Source organism: Aspergillus nomiae, assembly GCF_001204775.2.
Source record: "Aspergillus nomiae NRRL 13137 chromosome Unknown contig00220, whole genome shotgun sequence".
Taxonomy (NCBI): Eukaryota; Fungi; Ascomycota; class Eurotiomycetes; order Eurotiales; family Aspergillaceae; genus Aspergillus; species Aspergillus nomiae.
In genome coordinates, this window is record NW_015378275.1 from 16,702 (window position 1) to 42,483 (window position 25,782).

At 50.0% G+C, this 25,782-nt stretch overlaps 7 protein-coding genes across 7 annotated transcripts; 4 read left to right on the top strand and 3 right to left on the bottom strand.

The window, feature by feature from the left end:
* Nucleotides 1-36: 36 nt before the first annotated feature.
* Nucleotides 37-1,414, top strand: ANOM_007275 (40S ribosomal uS5 domain-containing protein; the record flags this gene model as incomplete). Its single annotated transcript, XM_015552531.1, has 3 exons — nt 37-402; nt 578-835; nt 893-1,414. Coding segments are annotated over 3 exons (882 nt in total), but the record flags the coding sequence as incomplete, so codon positions are not given.
* A 1,322-nt stretch (nt 1,415-2,736) lies between these two features.
* Nucleotides 2,737-4,595, top strand: ANOM_007276 (siderochrome-iron transporter; the record flags this gene model as incomplete). Its single annotated transcript, XM_015552532.1, has 3 exons — nt 2,737-2,978; nt 3,048-3,111; nt 3,300-4,595. The coding sequence occupies 3 exons, from the start codon at nt 2,737-2,739 to the stop codon at nt 4,593-4,595; spliced, it is 1,602 nt and encodes a 533-aa protein (XP_015405149.1).
* Nucleotides 4,596-5,138: 543 nt separating this feature from the next.
* ANOM_007277 (opsin family protein) lies at nt 5,139-6,729 on the top strand. The gene is made up of 5 exons (XM_015552533.1): nt 5,139-5,428; nt 5,480-5,546; nt 5,595-6,082; nt 6,147-6,281; nt 6,331-6,729. Exons 1-5 carry the CDS (start codon nt 5,262-5,264, stop codon nt 6,410-6,412), a joined length of 939 nt encoding a protein of 312 aa, XP_015405148.1. The 5' UTR covers nt 5,139-5,261; the 3' UTR covers nt 6,413-6,729.
* A 193-nt stretch (nt 6,730-6,922) lies between these two features.
* ANOM_007278 (uncharacterized protein) lies at nt 6,923-8,417 on the bottom strand (the record flags this gene model as incomplete). Its single annotated transcript, XM_015552534.1, has 5 exons — nt 6,923-6,998; nt 7,067-7,285; nt 7,439-7,906; nt 7,980-8,256; nt 8,315-8,417. 5 exons carry the CDS (start codon nt 8,415-8,417, stop codon nt 6,923-6,925), a joined length of 1,143 nt encoding a protein of 380 aa, XP_015405145.1.
* A 1,081-nt stretch (nt 8,418-9,498) lies between these two features.
* On the bottom strand, nt 9,499-14,225 carry ANOM_007279 (ATP-binding cassette transporter; the record flags this gene model as incomplete). Its single annotated transcript, XM_015552535.1, has 7 exons — nt 9,499-10,266; nt 10,322-10,652; nt 10,709-10,975; nt 11,028-11,994; nt 12,047-13,412; nt 13,472-13,530; nt 13,589-14,225. 7 exons carry the CDS (start codon nt 14,223-14,225, stop codon nt 9,499-9,501), a joined length of 4,395 nt encoding a protein of 1,464 aa, XP_015405144.1.
* A 1,792-nt stretch (nt 14,226-16,017) lies between these two features.
* Nucleotides 16,018-20,934, bottom strand: ANOM_007280 (uncharacterized protein; the record flags this gene model as incomplete). The annotated part of the gene is made up of 3 exons (XM_015552536.1): nt 16,018-19,062; nt 19,368-20,781; nt 20,864-20,934. The coding sequence occupies 3 exons, from the start codon at nt 20,932-20,934 to the stop codon at nt 16,018-16,020; spliced, it is 4,530 nt and encodes a 1,509-aa protein (XP_015405140.1).
* A 433-nt stretch (nt 20,935-21,367) lies between these two features.
* Nucleotides 21,368-24,948, top strand: ANOM_007281 (putative kinesin family protein (BimC); the record flags this gene model as incomplete). Its single annotated transcript, XM_015552537.1, has 2 exons — nt 21,368-22,464; nt 22,512-24,948. 2 exons carry the CDS (start codon nt 21,368-21,370, stop codon nt 24,946-24,948), a joined length of 3,534 nt encoding a protein of 1,177 aa, XP_015405141.1.
* Nucleotides 24,949-25,782: the final 834 nt, after the last annotated feature.

Consider the following 25,782-nt stretch of genomic DNA (forward strand, 5'->3'; position numbering starts at 1 on the left):
AATTTCCGTGAGCCAAACAGTTGTGTGTGGATAGTGAGAGACGAAAGTCAACCTCGACGTCGACAACCCCTCAACGACACCCTCCCGTCCGTTACCTCTCCCCGTACGGTTCATTTTCAATCGCCATATATATCCAACATGGCTGACGCTGCTCCTCGTGGACGTGGAGGATTCGGTTCCCGCGGTGACCGTGGTGGTGACCGTGGCCGTGGCCGTGGTCGTCGTGGTCGTCGCGGCGGCAAGCAGGAGGAGAAGGAATGGCAGCCCGTCACCAAGCTCGGTCGTCTCGTCAAGGCCGGCAAGATCACCAGCATGGAGCAGATCTACCTCCACTCTCTGCCCATCAAGGAGTACCAGATTGTGGACTTCTTCCTCCCCAAGCTCAAGGATGAGGTCATGAAGGTACGGAACGAACTTTTTGTCCGAAGGAAAATTGGGCCAGTGAAATTCGTGTGGAAGCGCATGTTTTGTGGTGGAGGAAGCAGAATTGAATTTTGATACACGATGATGCGATTTGGATGGATATCAGGGAAATTGCAAGTGGCAGCCGCTGACGGTTCATTTTTTCGCTTTACAGATCAAGCCCGTCCAGAAGCAGACCCGTGCCGGTCAGCGTACCCGTTTCAAGGCCGTCGTCATCATCGGTGACTCTGAGGGCCACATCGGTCTCGGTATCAAGACCTCCAAGGAAGTCGCTACCGCCATCCGTGCTGCTATCACCATTGCCAAGCTCGCCGTCCTCCCCGTCCGTCGCGGTTACTGGGGCAGCAACCTTGGTGAGCCTCACTCTCTGCCCGTCAAGCAGAGCGCCAAGTGTGGTTCCGTCTCCGTCAGAGTATGTCACCAAATGCGCAATTTTCGGAAGTGAAGGTAGCATGCTAACCTATGATAGCTTATCCCCGCTCCCCGTGGTACCGGCCTTGTTGCCTCCCCCGCCGTTAAGCGTCTGCTCCAGCTTGCCGGTGTCCAGGATGCCTACACCTCCTCTTCCGGTTCCACCAAGACCCTCGAGAACACCCTCAAGGCCACCTTCCTTGCTGTCGTCAACACCTACGGCTTCCTTACTCCTAACCTCTGGAAGGAGACTAAGCTCATCCGCAGCCCTCTTGAGGAGTTCGGTGATGTCCTGCGCCAGGGCAAGAAGTACTAGATTATTAGTGCCGTGACGGGGAAATAAATTTGCATGATCGTTTTTTTTCTTGAACCAATTTCCTACGGGATTTCTACTTTTTTTTGGCTGTAGGATCGGAAAAGCTGGAATGAACTTTTTATCTCACGCTCTGCTACGCTACTCACGGCCATGGATGTAATTACGGGAGGGATGACATAACACGAAATAGCGTGAAGTGAATGAAAGCTTCCTTTTCGCCAGTCATGATATCCTGCATAAATGAGCAGGAAGGAGTTCATTCCGTAATTGCTCTATTCCGCAAATAGATAACTTAACGCGGCATTTGAATAATTCTCGATCAGGGACCGATAAGTAGACCCTTGATCCGTATCATGTATCTAAATTCTACTCGGTGGAGTCAGTGCTGGTCTAGATCAACGGTCGAGTGGGAACATTCTGACCTTCTTCACTGCATGGGATGCCATCTCTTTTATAAAATGTTTATTTAAGCATAAATGACTATCGAGGCCGAGTAGTAATGATACAATGAATTGATTGGCTCAGTGACGACATTTGTTATGGAGTATTGCAAGTACTAGGATGCATGAAGGCAACTACAACAGATTATATATATCTGACATTGCAAGTACTTGAAGGGTTAGCCTATTCAGCAAGGGCCGTATGATTATTGTATAACGATAAGTAGCTCTTTGATACGGTGGTTTTATCTATTTATCAAGAATTTTAATCTTTTTTAATATATTAATATTTCTTGTAGGCATGGAAGTACTTACTTTGATATGATACCTGGGCTTCTGATGGAAGGATATTTAAGGGCATGTTTAGCGCGAGCAGAGATTTCACCACCCGCGACAACTCTTACGGTGTCTTGCGCCTGTTCTGACGAAGCACTTGATAGTGTCCAATTTTTCTGATAGAATTTGAATGGTTTCTTTTGGATTGGCTAATACAAAATAGTCAGAGCGAATTGTCTCATACATTCAAGTTGGACACGAACGAAATTTCTGTTCATGTCTTGTTTTTGACCAACAACTAGAGCTGCCCGCGCGCTCTTTGATTGGCGTACTGGCGAGCTCCCGGTGTTGGTTCAATTTATCAGATCATCAGATAAGAAGTGCTTCTTGTCCCCATGGCCCACCCTTGTATGGATCCCAGTCATTTAGCCCAACCAGCCAAAATCGTCCCCAGTCCCCAGTCCCTCCATTTATACGCGTGTAACGCAGGCTAGGGCCGCGAGGGAATGCGGCCCTTCAACCCTGCGAATTAAAGCCCTGCTTGGCAGACCCTATGGCAAGAACCCTGCTTCACGATACCATTGCCCACTGTGAGTGGTGTGTACTCAAGCAATGTTAAGGACCAGACCGTGAACTAAGATTGGGAATTTGCTGCTTAGCGTTCTGGTCAAACTATGTTGGACGGAAAATCCCGACAGCATGGTGCCATGCTATATGGGCTTGGGGCGGCATTTCTCTCGGGGGGATTTCCTGCTAGTATTTAGCAGTAGATCATTCCCCCCTTGTCGGCTGAATTCTGGCGCAGAGTTATATTCCATTCTTTTTGCCCCGCCTGACAGCTTTTTGTCAGGTTCCAGGGAGAAGTCTATCATGAAGTTCAGACTATCCATTAAGCCGGATGAGGTACCGCTCGACGAGGAAAGACACCCTGATGACGATGAAGCCAACGTTGCGCCACAGTCTGCGGCCAAGGAAGCGGCCACCTCCCGTGCCGATCAAGTGGATGATGGCAAGAGTGATGTGGTCAACCCGGAGTTCCAGCATGGTGTACAGAGCGCACAGGCCATGACTCAGGTCTGGTCCAAACAACATTTGATTCTGGCCTACGTGATGTGAGTGTTACCGAGAGGTGTATTGTGTGCTACGCCGACACTCGAAGTTGACAATGGTATGGCCACTAGGATCTGGATTATCTACTTTATTAAGAATTTCGCGTTCGGTATCATTAGCACACTGACTCCATATGTTACCAGCTCTTTCAAGTAACACTCGTTAACTGGCACTACCACCATTCTTTCCACTCTTATTGGCGGCTTGTTCAAACTTCCTTATGCTAAACTGATTGATATCTGGGGTCGTCCCCAGGGCTTTGCTTGATGATCGCCTGCATGACTGTTGGACTCATCATGATGGCTGGGTGCAATAATGTTCAGACGTATTGTGCGGCTCAAGTGTTCTACTCGGTGGGCTCTGCGGGTGTGGACTTCACCTTGACCATCTTCATTGCCGATACGTCGGCACTGAAGAACCGGGCATTCTGGCTCGGCTTTGTTGGTTCTCCATACATTGCCACGGTTTGGGCATACGGACCGGCGGCAGAAGATATCTTGAATTCCATGGGATGGCGATGGGGCTTCGGCATCTGGGCCATTATGACGCCGGTGATGTTAACGCCTCTGTTCTTCCTATTTTACTATAACCAGCGCAAAGCGCAGAAGGCCGGTTTGATTCCCGAACGTCATAGCCAGCGCACTGCAATGCAATCAATCGCCTACTACGGCAAGGAGTTCGATGTTATCGGTCTGCTCCTCCTTACTACTGGACTTGCCCTATTCCTGTTAGCTTTTAATCTGTACACAAAACAACCAGACGAGTGGAAATCTCCGCTGATCATCTGCTTCATTGTCATCGGCAGCCTCCTGCTCATCGCCTTCCCTGTCTACGAGAGATACATCGTCCCTGTCACATTTATTCCCTGGTCGCTGTTGCTCAACCGAACTGTCTTCTTCACCTACATCATGGCTGCCAGCATCTACCTGGCCTGGTATTTCTGGGACACATACTTCTACTCGATGCTGATTGTGGTCTTCAACCAAAGCGTCAGCCAAGCGACCTACATCACCAATATCTACAGCGTCGGCTCCTGCTTCTGGGCCGTACTCATGGGCATCCTGATCCGTTACAACGGCCGTCTCAAATGGCAAGCGCTCTACTTCGGGGTCCCCATCACCATTCTTGGTGTCGGACTGATGAACAAATTCCGTGAACCGGGCGTCAACATCGGGTACATCGTCATGTGCCAGATCTTCATCGCGTTTGGCGGCGGCACTCTGGTGATCTGCGAACAGATGACGGTCATAGCCGTATCATCGCAGCAACACATTCCCGCCGTGTTGGCGATGGAAAGCATGTTCATTAATATCGGCAGTGCGGTGGGCACTACCCTCGCCACGGCGCTGTGGACGGGTATCTTTCCCCAGAAACTTGCCGAGTATCTCCCCGCGGATGCGCAGTCAAACCTGATGAGTATTTATGGCGATATCGCGGTTCAAGCGTCGTATCCGGTTGGTAGTGCGGCGCGTGATGCCATTAACCGGTCGTATTCGGAGACACAGCGGTTGATGTTGATTGCGGCGACGTGTTTGTATACAGTGACGCTGACATCGGTGATGATGTGGAAGGATGTCAATGTGAAGAAGATCCAGCAGGTCAAGGGGCGGATTCTTTAGGTTGGATAAGTGGCAATGGTAGTAGGACCAAGAAGAGGGTGTCCGTGGTAGACTTGGAATGGCTGATACCCCGTCTAGAGTATTAATGTTTCAAATAGAGGATATCGAGATTGAGGATTGGACCGACGTTGATCGATCAAATCACCTGAAGGAGGTCCTGATTTCAATTCAGCTCCATTCCGCATTGCATGCGTAGAAACCAAGTTTATCACGACCGGGAACCTGGATCAGACCACATTCCGCTATAAATAATCTGAGCTGCATGGACCCCTCACTGTGTAGTTCCATATCTGCCAAGGCACGGGAACATGATCCAGATCGACCGACATGCTGACCGTGCAAAAGACGGGATTGCAATCGTGGCAAACAAATCAAACGGTTGCATTCTTTTGTCCGACGGTGCGATTCGAGTCGGCGATTGGCTGCTTTGGAAGCCGCAGGTCGATGACGACAGAATCGAGGTCAGCATGACGAACGTCTCTCGTAAGGGATTTTCTTTTCTTTCTTTTTTATATTTCGTCTTCTATATAACCCTTTGGTCCGTCGTTCATTTCGACTGACACTTACCCTCTTGGACCCGTCACGATCTTGATTTCAGTTCGAACATTGCGGGTGCTGCCACCTTAACTAAGCTTATCGGATACTAAACCTTGAATATACTTCAAGATGATCGATCCACCCGCCGAGATGATCGACTTCTTCAATACCCTCAAGACGAAGCCGCTGCCCGTGCCCACGACTACTCCGACGTCGGTGGCCCCCGTGCCCACCGTCCTCCCGGGCCATAATGCCATTTTCCAGGAATTGTCCAAGACCAGCCAACGGACATTATGGTACACCCCCAGCCGTTTCTACTCAGCTAGATCCTAATGATAGTATCATAGGGTTGTCGTAGTGCTCATGGCCATATCATCTGTCGTCTTCTACATCCTCGCCTCCCGAGCGCCCTTGGTAAGCCCAGCCAAGGATGCATACCTAAGACCAAACTAACAAGAACAGACCAAGCGAGTCATCCATAACCTAATCGCCATCTCCACCACAATCTCCTTCATCGTCTATCTCGCCCTCGCAACCGGTGAAGGCATAACCTACAAGCATGACATCCTGACAGTCCACAACAAGCACGTCCCCAACACCCATCATGATGTCTACCGTCAGGTCCTCTGGCTGCGGTACCTCAACTGGTTCCTGACAAACCCCCTGGCCCTCATCAACCTTGCCCTTCTGTCTGGCCTCCCGGGCGCCCATCTCCTCGTCGCCATCGTCGCCGACTGGGTGATGCTCGGCACCGGCATCCTAGGCACCTATGCCGGCCACACTCCCCGTAGATGGGTTTGGTTCACGATCAGCGCTATCGCCTACCTCACGACTGTGTATCATGTTGGTGTGAACGGGGGCCGCGCGGCGGTGAACAAGGACGCCCAGACGAAGAGATTCTTCGGTACAGTTTCGGGCGTGTCGCTTCTGATCAAGGCTTTGTTCCCTGTGTATGTTTCTCTCTCCTTACCTCCCTCTTAGGGTAAACATGACGGATGCTGATAATCTATCTAGGGCCATCGCTGCCGGCGCCCTAGCTCTCAAAATCAACATCGACGCCGAGACCATCATCTTCGCTATCCATGATATCTTCCTGCAGGGTATTATCGGCTACTGGCTGATCTTCGCGCATGATGCGGCACCTGGAATGTAAGTCTTAATGCTAGTATTGTAGTATTTACCAAAGCTAATGAAGCAGTACCCTCTTGGTTGACGGTTTCTGGGCCCATGGACACGGTAACGAGGGTGCCATTCGCATCACGGAAGAGGAGGGCGCCTAAAGCAATGCGACATGATCTGACACAAGCACATTCAGATTCGAGTTTGGACGAGAAGGTCATGTTTCGTGAATACCTTACAAAAAAGGTACAGTTGGAGAAAGTGGGATGACGTCATACTGAGGTTGCACGGTCTGAGATTGGACGAATGGCGGAAAAGTGGATTCGTTGACGCTCGTTACATTCGCTGTTCTTTCGGGTTATTGTACAGAATCTGGGTCTGGTTCTCTCTTTACACTGAGTCGGCGTTGTTGATCTGCGTGTGAAAGTGATGGGATAGGCTATAATAATTTTAATACATGAACAGGTCCTCTGATATTTGCTTTCCCAGAAACTATTGTGATTGAGATCCAAGTCGACTTTGGATATCCACACTAGATTTAAGTAAAACGGTTTAACCCTCCATACTCCAGATACCTACCTCTACCTCTCCACCACCGCTTCCAAGTCAAACAACCTCACCATCGACACCATCGACACCATAACAAGACACAGAATAAAACCAAGAGACCCTCAACGAACCCTAACCACCCGAATCTCCCCCTTCTCCACAACCCGCCCAGCAACCCCCTGTCCAACCTCGCCTCCACTCTCCCCCGGCCAAACCACAGTAACACCCCCCATATCATCTCCCAACCAAACCCAGCATCCACACACCCATCCCCGAACCGCACACACTTCAGCTTCCCGCAGTCAAACCACTGCAGAAACGGATCCGCATCGACCACGAACCCGCTCAGCGCCAGCGTGCGGATCGATAGCCGCGTGCGCGTTCTCCCGAGACCCATGCCTGCTACTTTGGCTTTTTCGATGACCAGTTTGTCGAGGTATTCGCCTATTCCAAGGGCTGGGTGGAGGGCTCCTGTTCCTGTTCCGCTGTGGGTTTGTTAATATTTGGTTTTTTTTAGATTATCCAAATGTATATCCATCTGGGGTAGTTAAGGGTAGATATATGGTATCTAAGCATTGGCGAAGATAAAAGAAAACAGACCAACGAAAGAATGAAAGAGAAACAAAAAACAAACATACTAATAAACCGGTCCACCGAATCTCTCCTTAGGAAGTGACCACCCACCCCGGATACACGGCCACCTCGTCACATAGCTCCGGCGCAGACTTGGGGCGAGGGCCATGCCGAGCTCCAGTTCTTCCAGGTGCGGGTTCAGCCAAGCTACCTGCCAGATATATTTCTGGTAGGAACGCATCATGCCGGTTAGTTTGAGGGCGCGGAGGTGGCGGAAGTGCAGGAGCGGGGTTAGCGATGCTAGGGGGAAGGTTTCTGGTCCTTGTTCGTCCTTGTCTTTGCCCTTGGGTTCTTGGGGTCGTGACGCGGTTGAGATTGTTTTTGTGGGATGGCCGCAGTCTAGGGTTGGGTTGGGGAACTCAATGGGCCAGAATAAGTCCAGCCCTAGACTCTTCCTATCCCTCGCGAGGAGGAGGTCCCAGGTGTCGCCGCCGCGGAACTCGAGGATGGGGTTTGCGGGCGTGGCATGGTCGCTGGGGAGGTGGTCGGGTCGTTTCGGTGTTGCTCAGTCCGCGGAGGATTGTGAGTGGGAGGCGGAGGAGAGACCGGGACCGTGAGCTGGAGCGTGGTCTTGGTTCCTGCGAGGATGTAGTAGTGTGGTCTGAGGCGTCGGAGCGCATGGATGAGCGTGCGCGCCGTCGACTGAGGTGCGTGCTGTGGAAGGGGTGGAGGTGGAGGGCGTCGCTCATGCTGAAGCGGCGGTGGCGATGTGCTTCGGTGTCACTTGGGTCGGGCATGGGGGTTGTTGGTGGTTGTGTCAGTGTCAGTGTTTGGAGTTGGGTGTTTGGTTGCTCCTGGCGTCTGTGGAGGAGTCTCTTCCCTTCTGCGAGAGGTTTAGTATATCGCTTTTTCTGGGCATGAGAGGGAGGGTTTGGGAGTACCGGCTTCGATGGAGTCGTGGATGGGTTTGTTGTAGGCTTCTGCGTCGCGCCAGAAGGCGTGGCCTAGGAGCGTTGCTTGCCAGTGGGAGGGGTGGATGTCCATTCTTCTTTTTGTGGTGGGTTTGTTTGTAGAGGTATGGAAAGTGAGACGACTGACTGGGGAAGAAGAGAGAAGAGGTTTGTATGTGGTAGTGTAGGGGAGAGGAGGATGTCTAGCTAATACAAGAGCCCAGGTTGGAGAAGACTTACTGCGGAGGACTGACATTCTGTTCGACGAGAGGGAGGGACATGGTGTGCAGTTCAAACACAGAAAAGAGCGCCATGATGTTCTGTCTCCGTCTGGCTGCTCCTCTTCAAATTGCATCCCCATTGCCCAGGGATTCAACCACATCTTGTCAATCTCGTCACCCGAGCTCTGTATATCGGGATACTCTCTCCAGCTTCTCAGAGAGAAGGCTACGTAGTAGGTTCAGGTGTCTCCCAGATAACTAGCATCAAGCTCATTGTCAAGAGTCAGACTTCTAAATAGCTGCGTAAATAAGGTCGTCCACTACAAAGGACCTCAACCAAAGATCTTGGCTTCATTGTTCGTTTATCCAAAGAGATGATTGTCCTGGATCAGGATAGAAGGTGCTAGAGCCTTTGTGCTTTGAGATAGCTGCGGTCATACTGTAGTAAAGGAAGCTGTGTTTGTGCTTCACTGAGTGTGTTATAGTCACCACTTGTTTACGGCTGACAGATGAACAACTTAAACATCCAGGTATTGGTACACTCAATATTATAGAACTGGGTTGATGGACGAATCGAAGTTGTATTTCTATGATATGCCAGATAGCCCTAGAGGTTATTTGTATTTAATTTTGTATTTTGTATTTTTTTTTCTGCTGTCCTCCAGGGCCAAGGCTAAATATTATTAAAAAAAATTGTAAAGCAAAGGCTGAAGAGATTGGATTGAAACAATCCAGCAAAGACACGGTCGAATAATTAAATCAGACAGCGCAAGCAAAATTCTATGATAGTGTATCACACGACAATAAGAAATATCTCAAGCAAAGTACGGTTGAGAGTATGCTCTTTGAGACAGGGTATCAACCAGAAATCGATAAGCAAGGCCAAAGCAAGAGCCCGCGAGGTATATACTGAGAAGAAAAGAAAATATGTGTTGTATAGTGTAATGTTTTGGCTCACTTCTTCTTAGAGAAGCGCTCCTTCAAGCCGCTGAGGTTCCACTTCTTAACACGGAACGTGTAGTAGAGCATAGTCGCCAGGAAGATGTTAAACACGATATAAACCCACATGAGGCCGAAGTTGCGCCAGCGCTCACTCCAATAGATGTTGACACTTGACAGGAAATCGTCTGCCACAGAGACCGAGCAGTAGTTGCAGTCCGAGGTGGCGTTGGGGTTCGACAACTGTCCGCCGGCCATGCTCATGAATGAAGACATGTATTCGCCACAGGTCTGGCCCGATGGAGGGTCGAAGATAGACATTTCCGCTGGGGAGCACTGGACGACACGATCGTGGAGCTGGGTGGAGGCCATGGCTGAGACCCAGTAGGTGAAGGGGGAAACGCGGTACATGAAGATCCAGAATCCGGGCAGTGCGGTTGGGGTTTGCATGACACCGCAGAACGTGAGGGACATGGCGAATAGAAGAACCACCACAGCACTAGCTGTTTCGGTGTCGGGCATGGCGGCAATGGCCATGTGGGCGAAAGTGCTGGCATAGATGAAGAATTGAATACATAACAGGAGGACGAGACCCTGTCTTTCGGAGTCTTGGACTCCGACAACTGCGTAGTAGTAACAGGCGTATGTTAAGATGCCCATCATGATTTGGTACGGGATCTCGACGATGATGTTGGCGATCAAGAAGGCTTTCCATGAGTATGTTTTGCTGGGTCTTTCGCGGACTTCATACAGGGATCGCTGGGTCACGAACAATGGCATGACCTATAAGGGTTAGTTTTGGCATATACAAGAGGGAAGCGCTTGACACTTGACATACCTGTTGAACCAGAGAAGAGAAAATGGAGCACAGCATAAACAACGAGTAGATGATGGTCTGCATCCCCTGGAGGGAAGACTTCGCCTGGAAGAATGAGAAACCAATGAAGAGACCGGAGAGGATTCCCAGCATCCATTTCGACGCGATGTATTCCGGCATACGCCAGTACTGCTGGAACACACGATAGGTAACCTGGTACAACTGGAACCAGAATGGCATGGCAAATTCTGACGTGCTCCCGGCTTCGCTGTCTCCGGTACTGGCTTGCGTCTTCGCCTGCTGTTCCGTGTGGATCCGATCGATCTCGGTCTGAACGCCTTGACACTCGCTGCTTCGCTTCCAGACATCAAACCAGTTCTCACCCTGGGAGTTCTTGCCAGCGTTTACAATCTCCAGCATCCACTCGGCCGGGTTTCGTCATCGGCACATTTACGTGCCCCGTTTGATTCGAAGTAGTTAAGGAGGGTATTAGAGTTCTCTCCAATGGGACCAAAGTAGACCGTCTTTCCACCACGTGCAAGGAAGAGGAGCTGATCGAACTGCTGGAAAAGAATTGCGCTAGGCTGATGAATGGTACAGAGAACCGCTTGCCCGCTGTCGGCAAGCCTGCGGAGGAATGCGCAAATAGCCCAAGAACTCTGGGAATCAAGACCGCTGGAATCAGGTTAGTAAAAGAGATAATACCTGCAGAAGGTGGAATATTTACCTAGTGGGTTCGTCCAAGAAGAGCAAGAGCTTAGGCTTCGCAGCCAGTTCAACACCGATGGTCAACAATTTGCGTTGCTCAACGTTCAATCCTTGGCCGGGAACACCGACGACTGCTTCGGCGAAATCTTCCATCTTCAACATGCGGATCACGTCCTCCACATAGTCATACTTTTCCTGGATGGAAACATTAGGGGGTTGACGAAGGAGAGCGCTGAATCGGAGCGACTCGCGGACAGTAGCAGTTTCAAGATGCAGATCCTGCTGCTGAACATAGCCGGTGCTTCTCTGGAAGCTTTGGTCGAGGTCCCGGCCATTCACGAACATGTCACCTGTAATAACACCCATGGAAGTTCGGTGCGCCAAGACATCCAGCAAAGTGGTTTTACCTGCACCACTGACACCCATGAGAGCAGTCAGCGTGCCTGGCTTGACCCATCCAGAAACATGATCCAATAGCCGTCGGGGTTCACCCTTGATCTCGATATCATAGCAAACGTCTCTCCAAGTGAAGATGTCCTTCTGTGGTGGTATGATAGACAGATCCCCTTCACCCGACTCCGTAGTTGGTTTCATCGCACTGAGTTCCACTGCGTTCTCAGCATCGGGCTTCTTTGAATCGGTGCGCAAATATGCTGGCTCATGTCCACGACGGAAGACCAAAACTTCGGCAGTGCTGCTGGTAGACGAATTCAACTCAGTGGCAATAAAGTAAATCACCATGAACCCGACAAGGAAGGCAATCAAGATGCCGAAGTTGCGCCATACGTGCGAGAAGCTATACTGGTAGTTCACCTGTATATAATCATCACCGCTTATAGCACGCTGTCCAGCTTTAGAGCCAGGAGACGAACATACAAACGAGTTACCACTCAAGCTAGGGTAGGCCGGGATAAATTGCGAGCATATAAAGTCATGTCCGTGAAATTCGTTGGCAATTAGGATCTCGAATGCATAAAAGATAGGGTCTAATTCGAGGTTAGTGACGTATATAGAATGTTTGGAATTCCATTTACTTACTGAGATAATGAATCCATTCGAACCAAGGATGCATCGAAGGAACAGGAAGCACAAATCCCGTGTAGACAATCAGAGCCAAGATCAATATACCTGCCAACCCCATTGCTTGTGAGACTGTTTGGGTGATAGCCGCCATCGTACGGAAGACTGCACTCATCACGAACATCACGATGAATGTGACCAGCAGGTAGAGGAAGAATTGCCCTGCCGTTCTGTGAAGCCCCGCCATGAAGTAGAGGATAAGGTTGAACACGACTGCTATGACGAACTTGACCGGTATATCGCTAACCACGCCAGCAATAGCCTCGGTGGCTGGATGATAGAAGGCATATGAGTTATGTTTTTCCACAATTGGACGCTGCGAGTAAAGACTGTTGATTTCCGACATTGCAATAAGAGCGTTGAGTAAGACCGCGAAGAACAAGGTGGCACCTTTGGCAGTGAAGCCTGCAGTTGCATCCGGGGTACCGTAGAACACAGATCCGATAATCAGAGCCATGATAATTTGACTAATAACAGTTGACACAGTAGAAGAGATATCGTTCCACACACGTTGGTATGCTCGCTTAGTATTGAGCTTGATCTGCATGGGCACACTAAGCAAATAGGGCGACTGCGGACGAGTATGTTTCGCCTGTATCTCGCGCTTCTTCTGCTGAAATGTTGCAAGGGCGGCACCAGCCTCCTCCAGCGGATGTTCCTGCTCATAGTTGGAAATCTGGGACATGAGCTTCTGGTATTCTGGGGATTTGCGCCAGTACGCTTCAAAGTCATCGGCGGTGCGTGGAACTTGGTTTTCCATGCCCGGACGTGCTTTACGTTCACTGGGGTTGGTCACCGAAGTCAAAAAGTCTCCAGTGGTCTGTCGCTGAGGGCATTCCCATCCTTGTCGTTCGAAGTAAGACTTAGCAGACTTCGCAGGGCCATAGTAGATCTGACGTCCCTCATAAAGGACAACTACTTTGTCAAAGGTGTCGTAGATGCTCTGACTAGCCTGGTAGATCGCCACTGCGTGTGCAGACCCAGTGAGGTCGGCAAATAAGCGTAGTGCCTCCACAAACTTCAATGCCGTTGCGGAATCCAAGCCTCGGGTGGAGTTATCCCATGCAGCTAGGGGGGAGTGAGCTAAAGCCATCTCCGCGATACTGACACGCTTCCGTTCACCACCCGATACTCCGCGGACGAAGTCATTTCCGACCTTAGTATTGTAGGTGTGGCTCAAACCAAAAATGGCCATGACTACCTGGGTGATATGCTTAGCGAACTCTTCGCGGGACATGTCACGGATTCGTTGAGCTGGCGTTCTCGCCAGGGCGGCAAATTCGAGCGTCTGGCCGACGGTTAAATGAGGAAAGTGCTTGTCCACCTGCAACGATAATTCGGGTCAGCCTCTAACTAAACATCCAACCCACAGGACGTTCTTACCTCTTGGTTGTACACCACTTCACCCTTGAACTCCTTGACCATTCGTTGCTGAGGGATTCCTGTCACATCCTGGTCAGCGGCATACGCTAAGATCCGCAAGCATAGGGGAAACTATACCATCATAATGGATAACGCTCTCTTTGCTCAAAGACAGGCCGTGGAGCTCTCCACATAGAGACTTGAGGAAGGTACTACATCCGGATCCTGGACGACCCAAGACGAGAAGCAATTCCCCGCTCTCCAACAAGCCATTGAACTCATTCAGAATCCGCTTCGGCGGCGACCGTCGATTTCTCATCATCTCGCCGATGCGAAGGGGTGCGGATAGCATGGATGATACTGTGTCCTGGAGCTGCAGTGCTGCTCCGGTTCCAGATACCGTGAAATTCTTGAAGACGATGCCTGTTCGGTGACCTTCTCTGCCTTGTCTTTCGGACTCCCGAAGAACCATCTTCAGCCACTTGTTCAGATCGAACGAGGGCCCTTGAGGATCAACGGCTGGGTCATTTTCGGAAATCGTAGCCAACGTCGAGGTTCTCGTGGGGAGATTGGGGGGATAGACGCTCGACCGACGACGTGAGCTTTGGGTGGCGATGCGATTAAGGGTTTCGATTCCCTCCTCGTCGATTAACCCCATGGGAGACCGAGATTCCGAGGCTTGATCTGATGCCATTGTCGAATCACTGCTGTAACACTCCCGTTCCTGTCGGTCATTGTCGACCAAGGGGTCCTCGCTCTTCTTATGCGAAGCCATGGCGCGGGAATCCTTGCCGGGCACGCAGAAGACTTTTGAAGGTCTCGCTCGAAGTAAACCTTAAAATATTGTCCGCGCTTTTCAGTTGCACTGAATCGCTATTATTCCGATTGGTTGTAATATTGATGTTAATATAATTAATTCTGTAGTGTCTCCGTTGACTCGAGGGATAAAAACAAACAGACCCTAGAATGGCAACGACCTTGCCCTACTCTTTATATTCATTATGGACGGTTTCATAGATTTTGAGGCGCCCCACAATAGGGTAACGCTCGGGAGCGAAAACCTCCATACCCGAGTAGGAAATCCAGAGAAGGGAGATCGAGATCCGAATGCTCGGTGCCTGAACGTGGCTTCTTCCCCTGTGGCAGCTCCATGGTACCCTCCCAATCCGACACAACCTTGGCGCTATAATGATCCTCGCCAATAGTCTTAACGGAAACCCGTTAGTAAGCAGGGATAAGTCACAAATTGAACCAAGATTCGCACTAAGGGACCCGATCCATCTGAATGAATCATAGACTATGCAAAATCTATCGGTGGATAAGTCGAGAGCTCCGGATTTGGACTCGGAAGTGGCACATCCCGAGTGTCCGGGCTGAAAAGAAATCTTGTTGGTGTCTTGGCCGATGAAATCATGACCGTGGATCTCCAAGGGACCCACTCGGAGAGCGGCTAGAGTGCACCTCCGGTGCAGTCCCGAGAGTTCACGGCCACGTTCATAGCATGAAGGGATGGATCGGAGCCTTCGTATGCTCCGTAACGGCCTCTAGATTAGGTTGCGTCAGCCTTCTCATATCCCCTTTTCTTCTTTTTTACTCCTATCTTTCCAAGTGGTGACGTGCTCTGAAAATAGACGCAAATCTGTATAAATAGTGAACCACTAGCGCCATCCACGTAGGGAACGACGAACGGCCATCTACCACAGACGCCGCCACGGGGTCGTGTTTGTCGATCAGTAAGCCTTTTTTTATTTGAGCGTCCATTCATCATTGATGCCTGTCGTGCAATTTTTACAGTGGTACGGAGTACCCTGGGTGCCTGTCAAATTCGGAGAGTAACCCTTGTCCGCCAATGCCTCGGTTGTTCCAAGTTCCAAGTTCCAGACCGTAAGGCTGGAGACTTGGCGTGGACAACAATCATATGCAGTACAGTAGTGATGTGGAACCCCCTAGCAACGTCAAAGTTTACTTCTGCATACTTGATTAGATCCATCCGGAGAAGAATCTGTAGGCCTCCGTAAACCCCTGCAAGTACACATATATCACCGCGAGGCTGTGTGCGTCTTGCAGCACCCTAACGGTCGCCATTGGGGCACACAATGACTTCGGAAGGGTTCAAGTTCCAGACCCGGCGAGATCGTGACAGATTATTGGTTGCTCCTTCGTTAGTGAGTGTTAGTCAGTCAGTCATTGCGGGGCTTACTCAGCGGAGGATCTCCAGTATCCGATCGATCAATTTGCTTCGGAGTACTCCGTACAGACGTCAAAATGTCAAAGAAGACACTACAAGCTTTATCCCCGGTAACCAAACCCACGGAGATGTCAAATGTGGGTTTGGGATTTGTTTGTTAAATATAGACTGGGGAAAGTGACAGCTATGTCGATCATGTGCTTCGCTGCACGTGCTTTGCAGTATCTCGATAAATATATATGTATCATTACGATCCATGGCTACACAAAGATACGACATCAACTACCCGAGGAATTATAATATAGATGAGATTCTCTCCTTTTGGGATATACTACACTATTATTATACAAAATTAGAAACACGACCTGGCCACTTAGGCCTACAACGAATCGGCCGCCTTCGCCGCTGCAGATGCGTCAAGCTCACTGACAACGTCCTCACAGCGATCACAAACAGACTCCTCAGCCGGCGATTCTGGGACAACATAGCGCCAGCACCGCGGGCATTTGCCAGCTTGTGGGGTATAGACATATACGGTGCCCTTTTCTCCACTGGGAAGTTCATACTCCTCGCTGTATTGCCATTCTGCTTCTGCGATGGTAGCCGGAAGAGGCTCGCCGGAGGTTCCGAGTGTGACGGATGAGACAACAAAGATATCGGGAAGCTCTGTTAAAGACCGCTGGAATACAGAGCTGCTGACGCTCTGAGGAAGAACAATGTGGACAAAGGACTGGAGAGATGAACCCATTTCCTTCCTGCCCCGGGCCGTTTCTTGAGCATTCTTAATAACTGAGTGGACAGCAACGAGGTCCTGGTAGTCTGTCTCAAGGGAGTTGTTTTGCCACTCCAAGGCAGGCACAGAAACAATACGCTTCAAAGGATGCTCGCACTGCGACTTGATGGCCTCAGGGGTGTGCTCCCAGGTCTCTTCCACGAGCATGGGAGTAATGGGAGCCAGTGCTTCTTGAAGATGGCGATAAATATGGAACAGGGTCGTCTGCGCAGCGCGTCTACTGGCGCTGTTCTCTCCATAGGTATACAGTCGATCCTTAATGGCTTCCATGTAGAACGCAGAGAATTCGAGATTAGCCCAGCGGTTCAGAGCATTCACAGCCTTAAAGAATTCGAAGTTTTCACAGGCCTTCTGACAAGAAAGGATCATCTCGGACAAATGCTTGAGCGCGATCCGATCGGCTTGCTGTAATTGATCATATGGAACCTGATTGTCTAAGCGGAAGTCCGAAAGAGCGCCAAGCAGGAGCTTGAAGGTCACTCTGTACTTGTGCAAGCTTGTATTGACGGTTTGAAGAACCTGCTTGCCAATTACCACGTCGCGGGTATAATCACTGCTCGCGACCCACATACGAAGCGCATCAGGACCGAGAGCATCATAGACGGGTCCTTGATTCTCCGATTGTTTTTTCTTCCCCTTCCTTGGCTTGAGAGGAGGCAAAAGGGTTCCGTCCATGATAGTCTGAGGAAGCAAAACATTACCAATAGACTTGCTCATTTTGCGCCCTTCCTCATCCAGTGTGAACCCATGAGTGATAAGGTTTCGGAACGGTGCGCGAGTAGCCGTCTGTCCTGCGGCGAGTTGGTGAGCTGTAAATGTGAGAAGGCCTGACTGAAACCAGCCGCGATGTTGGTCAGTGCCTTCTGAGTAGACATCGGCTGGGTACCCATCACGATACGGTTCATCAATCTCAGCCCAGCTAGTACCGCTGTCGAACCATACGTCCATAGTATCTGTTCCACGTCTGTATCCGGGCCCAGATGTCTCTTGGAGGGATGTTGGAATCCAGGCAGGATCATTTGCATCATCCGTCCACCAAGCGTCAACTCCACGCTCATCTATGACAGACATAATATGCGAAACAGAATCCTTCGTAAGCACAGCTTCGCCCGTGACCCGATGATAGAGAGCAGGGATAGGCACACCCCAAGCACGCTGACGTGAGATGCACCATTCGCTTCGATTTTTCACGAAGTTCTCTAGCCGCTGTCTTCCGGAAGCTGGAACAAAACGGATATCCTCCAAAGCCTTGACTGCACTCTCACGAATGTCGGCCACGTCGGCAAACCATTGTTCAGTAGCCCTGATAATGATGGGACGCTTAGACCGCCAGTCATAGGGATACTTATGTTCATACCGATGCTTCAAAAGAAGATGTCCTTGCGTTTCAATATACTCGAGAACAGCAGCGTTACCTTCATCCAAAACGCTCTTACCGCTCAATCTTGTAGGGTCACTGGGCATAGCCTTGTCGGTGAATCGGCCATGATCATCAACCGGGGCAAATGCAGTAATTCCGCGGGAGAGGCAAGCTTCGTAGTCTTCCATTCCGTGGCCTGGTGCACAATGAACAAGACCTGTTCCAGAGTCGGCGGTGACGAATTCAGCAGAAATTATGGGCTGTGGCTCTGCATCAGCCCCCTTGAACAGAGGCCGATACGTTGTCCGATCTGCCAGCTCTGAGCCAAGGACCGACGGAATGATCACAGACAGGTCTTCCTTGAGGATGTTTTCAAGATACTGTAACCGGGATTGCGCGACAAGAAGGTGACCATGGGTATCTGACTGAACAATCGTGTATTCCAGATCTGGATGAACAGCAATTACGGCATTGGCGGGGAGCGTCCAGGGAGTGGTAGTCCAAATAACAGCAGTAAGATCCTTAACCTGTAGCAACGGGTTCTGCGCCAAGTGCGAGGGAATCGAAAGTAGGGGAAATTTGACCAAAGCAGCAGTAGAAACATGATCGTCTTTGTATTCCAATTCCGCTTCTGCGAGCGCTGTGCCGGTGGAGGGTGACCAATAGACGGGCTTAAACCTTCGGTAGATCAAGCCCTTATCGACCATTTCGCGAAATACGCCTAGTTGTCTCTTCTCAAATTCCTTATCCATAGTCTTCCAATGGTTTTCCCAATCGCCCATGACCGCGAAGCTGCGAAATCCCTTCATCTGTTCCTTGACTGTCCGTCTTGCCAGTGCCCGTGCTTCCTTTCGTATGACCGCCGCACTGACAGACCCTCCCGCATCTTTCAGACCCTTCTGGGCCTCAAGTGCCTTCAGCTCAATCGGTAACCCATGGCAATCCCACCCTGGGACATATCGCACTCGTTTTCCCAGTCCCAACTGTACTCGGCATATGAGATCCTTCAAGATTTTATTCAGCGCATGCCCGACATGAAGCTCGCCGTTAGCATATGGCGGGCCATCGTGTAAGACAAAAGGCTTATCGGCCGGTCTTTCACGGCGTTGCCAGGCGTAGAGCTCGTCAGTGCATCGTCGTAGGTATTTTGCTTGATCGGCCGGGGTCACGCGTGCAGGGAACGTCGACTTAGGGAGTTTGAGCGTCGACGACCACGATCGAGTAAGCGACCGCGACAATTCCGGCATACTACCGCTGAAGCATGTCAGCCTCTGAGTTGGTCAGCTATGTGTGCGAGAGGAAACGGTGGAGATTTAGAGACGGAACTCACCGCGGCCCGGGGTAAAGTATGTAATTTATGTTACCAATCTTACAACACTTGTCCAATAATATCCCTGGATATCGCAAGAAAAACGAATAACAAAGACACTGGATCAGAGAAATCTTTCTCATGAAGCGTCTTTGATGATTTTGAAATGCATAGACTCAATATCCCCGAACTAGCTAATATAAATACAGTTTCCCAAACTCCGTGTGCTGACCGATGTGGCAACTAATATACGGTCAAGCAACTAACTGCACTATTCTTCATAACCTCAAACAGCAGACCAGGAAAGCCAAAGAGCTCGGTGTTCCCTAAACCTCCATCGTGACTCTCCTGTCCAGGCCTCTGACCTTTACCTGTACTCTCTTCCCACCCACCAAGGAATTCTACGCTACTCTCAGGACTATCACCCCATCCTCGATTCAGTACCATGGGCCTCTGTAAGGCTCGCTCTTCAGCAGGGTTCGCGTAAGAGCCCTTCCAGACCTCCCTAAGCCGCTCAGAGATCTCATCGTAGCGGGTTTCTGAAGTGACTGCATTCCCAGATGAGTCCAGCTTTATCTTCCAACGACTGCGCCGATGGCGATTGAACGGATATGATCCTGGCACATTTCCATGCAGAATAATCTTAGTCACTACCAGCTGAGTGGAAGGAGACGGAGGCGATGGGTCCTGAAGCTCGGATCCTGGAAACGCAGGCCCAGGGGTAGTAGGGTAAGATACGAACGCATCGAACCCATGATGGAAATAATTCAGGAAACATTCTGTTGGTAGCGATGACGGGTCCAAATTATGGGGTTGATACAGTTCTTCGTCTGAATCTTCGGTACCACTGTTATTCGACGACTGATCGGTATCAGTCACGTCAATTCCTCTACCTGGAGGCGGACTCATGTGAATATGGTCTTCACCACCCCCGCCAGCAGCGCGGTGGATTGTTATCCTCCTATCATGTTTACGATAAATGGCATCGGGCGGGCCAAACTCTGCCACAAGATCCTGTGGGGTGGTTTCCGACAGCGTGATGTAGCTGGTAGGGGACGATCTCCGAGCGATCTCAATTTTACCTGCACCTAGGATATTGAACTCTTCAATCTCATCTGGCACAGATTCTCTGTTCTTGCCCGCCAGGGCTGGGTTTCGAGGATACTTTTGCTCTTGAGTGAACAATCTCCCCTGAGCTTCGGGCCAGGAGTCACCCTGAAAGATCGCCATAGAAGTGGCCGGCAAGGCTGCCGAGGAAGAAAGCAACGCTACAAAATCACACTGGTCTGACCAAGCCGAGTGTTGGAGGGGAAACGAGAAGGCCACCCCGGGGTATGACAACACATATGTGCCATATGGTGACTGATTAGTCGGAGGTCTGTATTCGCCCGGATAGGAAAGGCCAAATAGGCGATGGTAGATATGTCCGAAACTAGGGCCCTGGTGCGAGACAGCCCGTTCCTGCGGTTTACCTCCTTTCAAAACTTCCTGGTTTTTATACACTAGGGGGATCTTGGTGAAGTCGAGTACTTCGATCAGACGTAATCTTTGGTCGGGACCGTCGAAGCGCAGTCGGAGACCGTTCGAGGGTAGTTGTAGGGTTACCGGCTCTCGAATGGGGTCTGTAGAGGAGTAGGCGATGTCTATTGCGGGGTAGGTCTGGGGATGGGCCTTGACACGACTGAGTACATTATGGAGCGAAGCGCCAAGTGCTGGTAGACAAAGGTTAGTCACTTTCAAGAGCCGCTAGAGAGTATGGCTACATGCTTATAGATCCCAACCCTTTCCCCGGAAGGATCTGGGCTTGCGTCGACGATTTGGCCGAGGAACTCATAGTGGCTTGGAATCCGTTCTCATCATGAGGTGGCGGATATAGACTACTGGCTGATCGTCGCTGATCGTGGGTATCTTGGGATATAGATTTCTGCAACCAAAGAAGTATAGCAACACTAGAAGTGAATATACACTAAGTATGGCTTAACAAATGCTTAAGTGGTAGAGAAGAGATATCAATATGGAGGATGACGATGAACGCATAGATCATGTGAAATGGCGGCATGACTCCTGAGCACAGACCACTTGCGGGCACGTGCATGAATGTTGTTAGTTTGTTTACATTTTCCTTTCTGGGCCTTCCCGGGAAGTCACTGACTTCTCCTGGACATATCAAAGTGGCGGGACATCATATTCAGTCACATACATTCAATTGTATATTCATCCTTTTTAAGTTATTGTGGCAGCGAGTTTGCCAGTGAGACTTGTTCATCATGGCTGGCCCCCAAAGGCCTGCCTCTGGTCTCCCTACAAGGAGGACAACAAACACACGCCAACCAACCAGGCGATTGGGATCTTCAGCAACCCAGAGGGCCGGCTCTCCAGCAATTTCGTCCAAAATGCCTGCCTCGGGTGGATCGCGCGCAATTAAATCACCCACTGAACCTGCTAGCGTAACAGCGAAGAGGAAGGAAAGAGACCTCGAACGTGGGATAAACGAAGACACCAGCATTCACGTTGTGGTGCGCTGCCGCGGGCGCAATGATCGGGAAATTAAAGAGAATAGCGGTGTCGTCGTCAAAACTGAAGGTGTTAGAGGGAACACTGTGGAACTATCCATGGGGCCAAATGCCGTTTCAAATAAGACATATACATTCGACAAGGTCTTTTCCGCCGCCGCCGACCAGCTCGCAGTATACGAGGATGTTGTCCTGCCGATTGTCAATGAGATGCTCGCTGGATACAACTGCACTATATTTGCGTACGGACAAACAGGAACCGGCAAAACATACACAATGTCAGGCGATATGACCGATACTCTGGGTATCCTTTCCGACAATGCTGGCATTATTCCACGTGTTCTGTATTCGCTGTTCCACAAGCTCGAGGAGACGGAAAGCACCGTGAAATGCTCTTTCATTGAGCTATACAACGAAGAACTTCGAGATCTTCTATCAGCAGAAGAGACCCAGAAGCTGAAGATTTTCGAGAACGAGTCAAAGAAAGGACAAAGCACGCTTGTCCAAGGCATTGAAGAAACGTATATTGACTCCGCCACTTCCGGCATCAAGCTGCTTCAACATGGTAGCCATAAGCGGCAAGTTGCTGCGACCAAGTGCAACGACCTGAGCTCTCGCAGTCATACAATCTTCACTATCACAGTACATACGAAGCGGACAACCGATGCAGGCGAAGATTATGTTAGCTCTGGAAAGCTGAATTTGGTTGACCTGGCTGGTAGCGAAAATATACAGCGCAGTGGAGCTGAGAACAAGCGTGCCACAGAAGCGGGCCTGATCAATAAAAGTCTGTTGACTTTGGGCCGAGTAATCAACGCTTTGGTCGATAAGAGCCCCCATATCCCATACAGGTATGAATATAGAGTACATATGTTCAACATCTACTAACTTGTAGCAGAGAATCAAAACTTACACGTCTTTTGCAAGACTCCCTCGGTGGGCGCACGAAAACATGTATTATCGCGACGGTTTCGCCGTCTCGGAGCAACATGGAAGAAACCATCTCAACGCTAGACTATGCCTTTAGAGCCAAGAACATTCGCAACAAGCCTCAGATTAACTTCACTTCGAAACATAAACTTCTTCAAGAGTTCGCTTTTGAGATCGAGAAACTTAAAGGAGAACTTATTGCCACAAGACACCGAAACGGCGTATATATGACTGTCGACGCGTACGAGCAAATGACCATGGAGAATGAATCCCGGAGAATCGTTAATGAAGAGCAACGAGCAAAGATTGAATCAATGGAGTCCAACCTGCGAAACAAGGTCCAGGAGCTGTTCACGCTTACGAGCAATTTCAATAACCTGAAGAAGGATAACGAGGACACACGGTTGGCTCTGTGTGATACAAATGATGTCCTTGAAAAAACCGAGATTGTTCTCAAGAATACCAGGTCACTGCTAGAAGAAGAGGAAATGTTAAGGAAGGCGCATCAAGACACCGAAAACCAGCTTTACGACATTGGTACGGGGCTTTTGTCGACATTAGATAGAACCGTTGGAGATGTGGATGGGTTGCATGCAAAACTTGACCGAAAGGCGGATTTAGACTCATCTAACATGAAAACATGGCAAACGTCAGCCAAAGAAGTGTCAGCTGTCACCGAGGAAGTCGATAGAAAAATGGAGGCTTTCCAACTGCAACATTCGCAGCTCCTGGAATCTATGGCTGCAAAGATCAACGACCATGTCTCTAGCGAGCTGAGTCACGTCCAATCGAATCAGTCAGCGCTGTCGAGCTTTAGTGCTATATTTGATAAGGCTGAGCGCGACGCGAAGACACAAACGTGCGGCGCTCACGATCAGATGAATGAGGTCCTTGAGGAGATCAAAGACTTGCGTGAAGAGGTCAAGCGCAAAGTTGGAGAGGGGTTGAACGGTCTGTCTGCTGCCGCTGCCCGGATATCCAAGGAAGTTATTGGCGAATTCACAGAGCTTCATGAGCAGCTTCATTCCTCCTACAGCACTCTTGGTAAGGACTTCAAGTCCTTGTTCGAGGAGATGGTGCGCCATCTTAATGAACAGAAAACGGAAATTAATAGGTTGCGACTGGAAGTCCAAGAAGCTAACATCCAGACCGTCGAAGCGAACCGTCGAGCTTCTTCTAATCTGGCACATGCTGTTGAAGAAGAGCACGCCACCGCTGAATCGGAGCGAGATCTTTTGCTTTCACAGTTCAAGGCTCTGATGGAGGAATCCCGGCAGAGACAAGTTAGTCGCTTAAAAGGAAGATTGGAAGGTGTACGAGCAGATATCTCGTCTTCGGGCGATGCACTGGAGCAAGCAACGACCCAACATGATCGTCAGACAGATGAATGGGTTTTCAAGTCAGAGCAATTTGCCAAGGATGTTGCGGCTTCTAGGGATGAACTTCGGACTAAGATGCAGAACGATTGGGAAATATTTGACCAACGCAACGCCTCTATCCAAAAGACGACCGAGTCCGTGCACGAGGAAACAGTTCGTATTGTCGATGCTCAGATGAATAATATGGACAAACAGATGGAAGCTTTGGACGATTTCGTCGCTAAAGCACGGTCCCAGAATGGCCAATACCGTGATGCCCATATCTCCAGCTTGGACAACATGGGGTCTAGCGTCCGTGAATCCTATTCCTTCGTTCATGAACAAATGGAAGGTGTTGGTACTCGGATGAGCCAACTGCAAGAGGACGCCGCTCAGCAGCAGCAGAGTCTGCACGAGGCGACCTCTCCCTTGTCAGAAGAGGTCCGCAAGCCTCTCACAGAGCTGCGCAACAATGTTCACAGTCGTCCCCTACAAGAGTATATAGTCACTGGCGCCACCCCACAGAAACGGCATTACGAGTATCCCACTGATCTTCCTCGGACTGAGGCGCATGATGCTCTGATATCCGGAATTCGGACATCAAGGGATCTCACACTACTCCCGTTCAATGGCGAAGACCACCTTCCAGGAACCTCCCCTACTAAGGGCTTTGTTTACAACGATACCGAAGATGAGGTAGGGAATCAGACACCTACAGCCAGGATCACTTCCAACACAGGTCTTAGGGAAGTCGATGCAAACGTCGCCGCAAAACAGCTCGCGTCTAGCCCCGGCGACAGGGCCGCGGTGCGGCAATCGAATATTTCCGTAGCCGGCAAATCTTCGGATGTCGACATTGTCCCAGAAAGTGAAGACTCAGATGAGCCTCCAGCCAAGAGGCGCTGCTCCAATCCGACAACTACTGACAGCAAACTGCCGAAAAACATGTTGACCAAGAAGATGGCTGGAATGATGGAAGGCCGGGAGAACGTCCCTCCACCTGGGCTTTCAAGTGCTCGACGAACTAGAGCTCGACCTGCTCCTTGAGATATTCAGCCAAACGATTTCTTCTATAGTTGCTGTTCTCCACTTTTATACCCTTTGGTCGTTTGGGATACATCGGCGTTATGGTAAAGCACCTTGATAACTAGGTGTGTAGGGAAGGGTGCTCTGCACCAGCTTACTCGGCGTACGGGAATCTTTTATTTTAACTGGCCATTGCCCTTGTTTTCACACAAGTTTTGGGTTGTTCTCTGGGGCAGTCTTAAGGTCTTCTTTTGCAATTTGGCGTTTTCTCGGCGGGACTCACATGATACCTATCTGGCTTGTTTTGGGTTAATATCGGAAAGACAGTTCCTGATATTCATGTTAATCAATATTCCAATGCTTTTGATTGAGCTTGTACATTCTTGTAAGGATAACGCATTGTAAAGCTTATATGTGGTGCTTATTGAGAAGGAACTTGTTTCGGAACTACAGGACCTCTGTTCTGTTTCCCGTTTCTTCCAACTATCTAGATTGGAAGCCGTATTTTGCGGCACATTGTATATCCTGGCTTTTCAGGTTTTGCTATAACCGTCGAAATTGCATTCAACTGCATGGCATTTTGCACTGCTTCCTGCCCTTGGCGCAGGAGAGAGTCGCCTGTATCTTGTCTTAGTCGACTGCCGCCAGTTTAGAGTATCCGCCGAGAGAGGTGCCAGTGAATTGATCACCAGTAAGACCATATCCAATCGCTTTAAGGTACTGACCCAAACCTTAGACGATCGATCTTGGAGTACAGCAGGAAAGGCGACATGAATCGGGCCTGGGTTCCCGTGGACATTCTGGTCCATCCAGCTCACACCGATATGCTCCCTAGTGGCTTTGTCGGGGAACCGT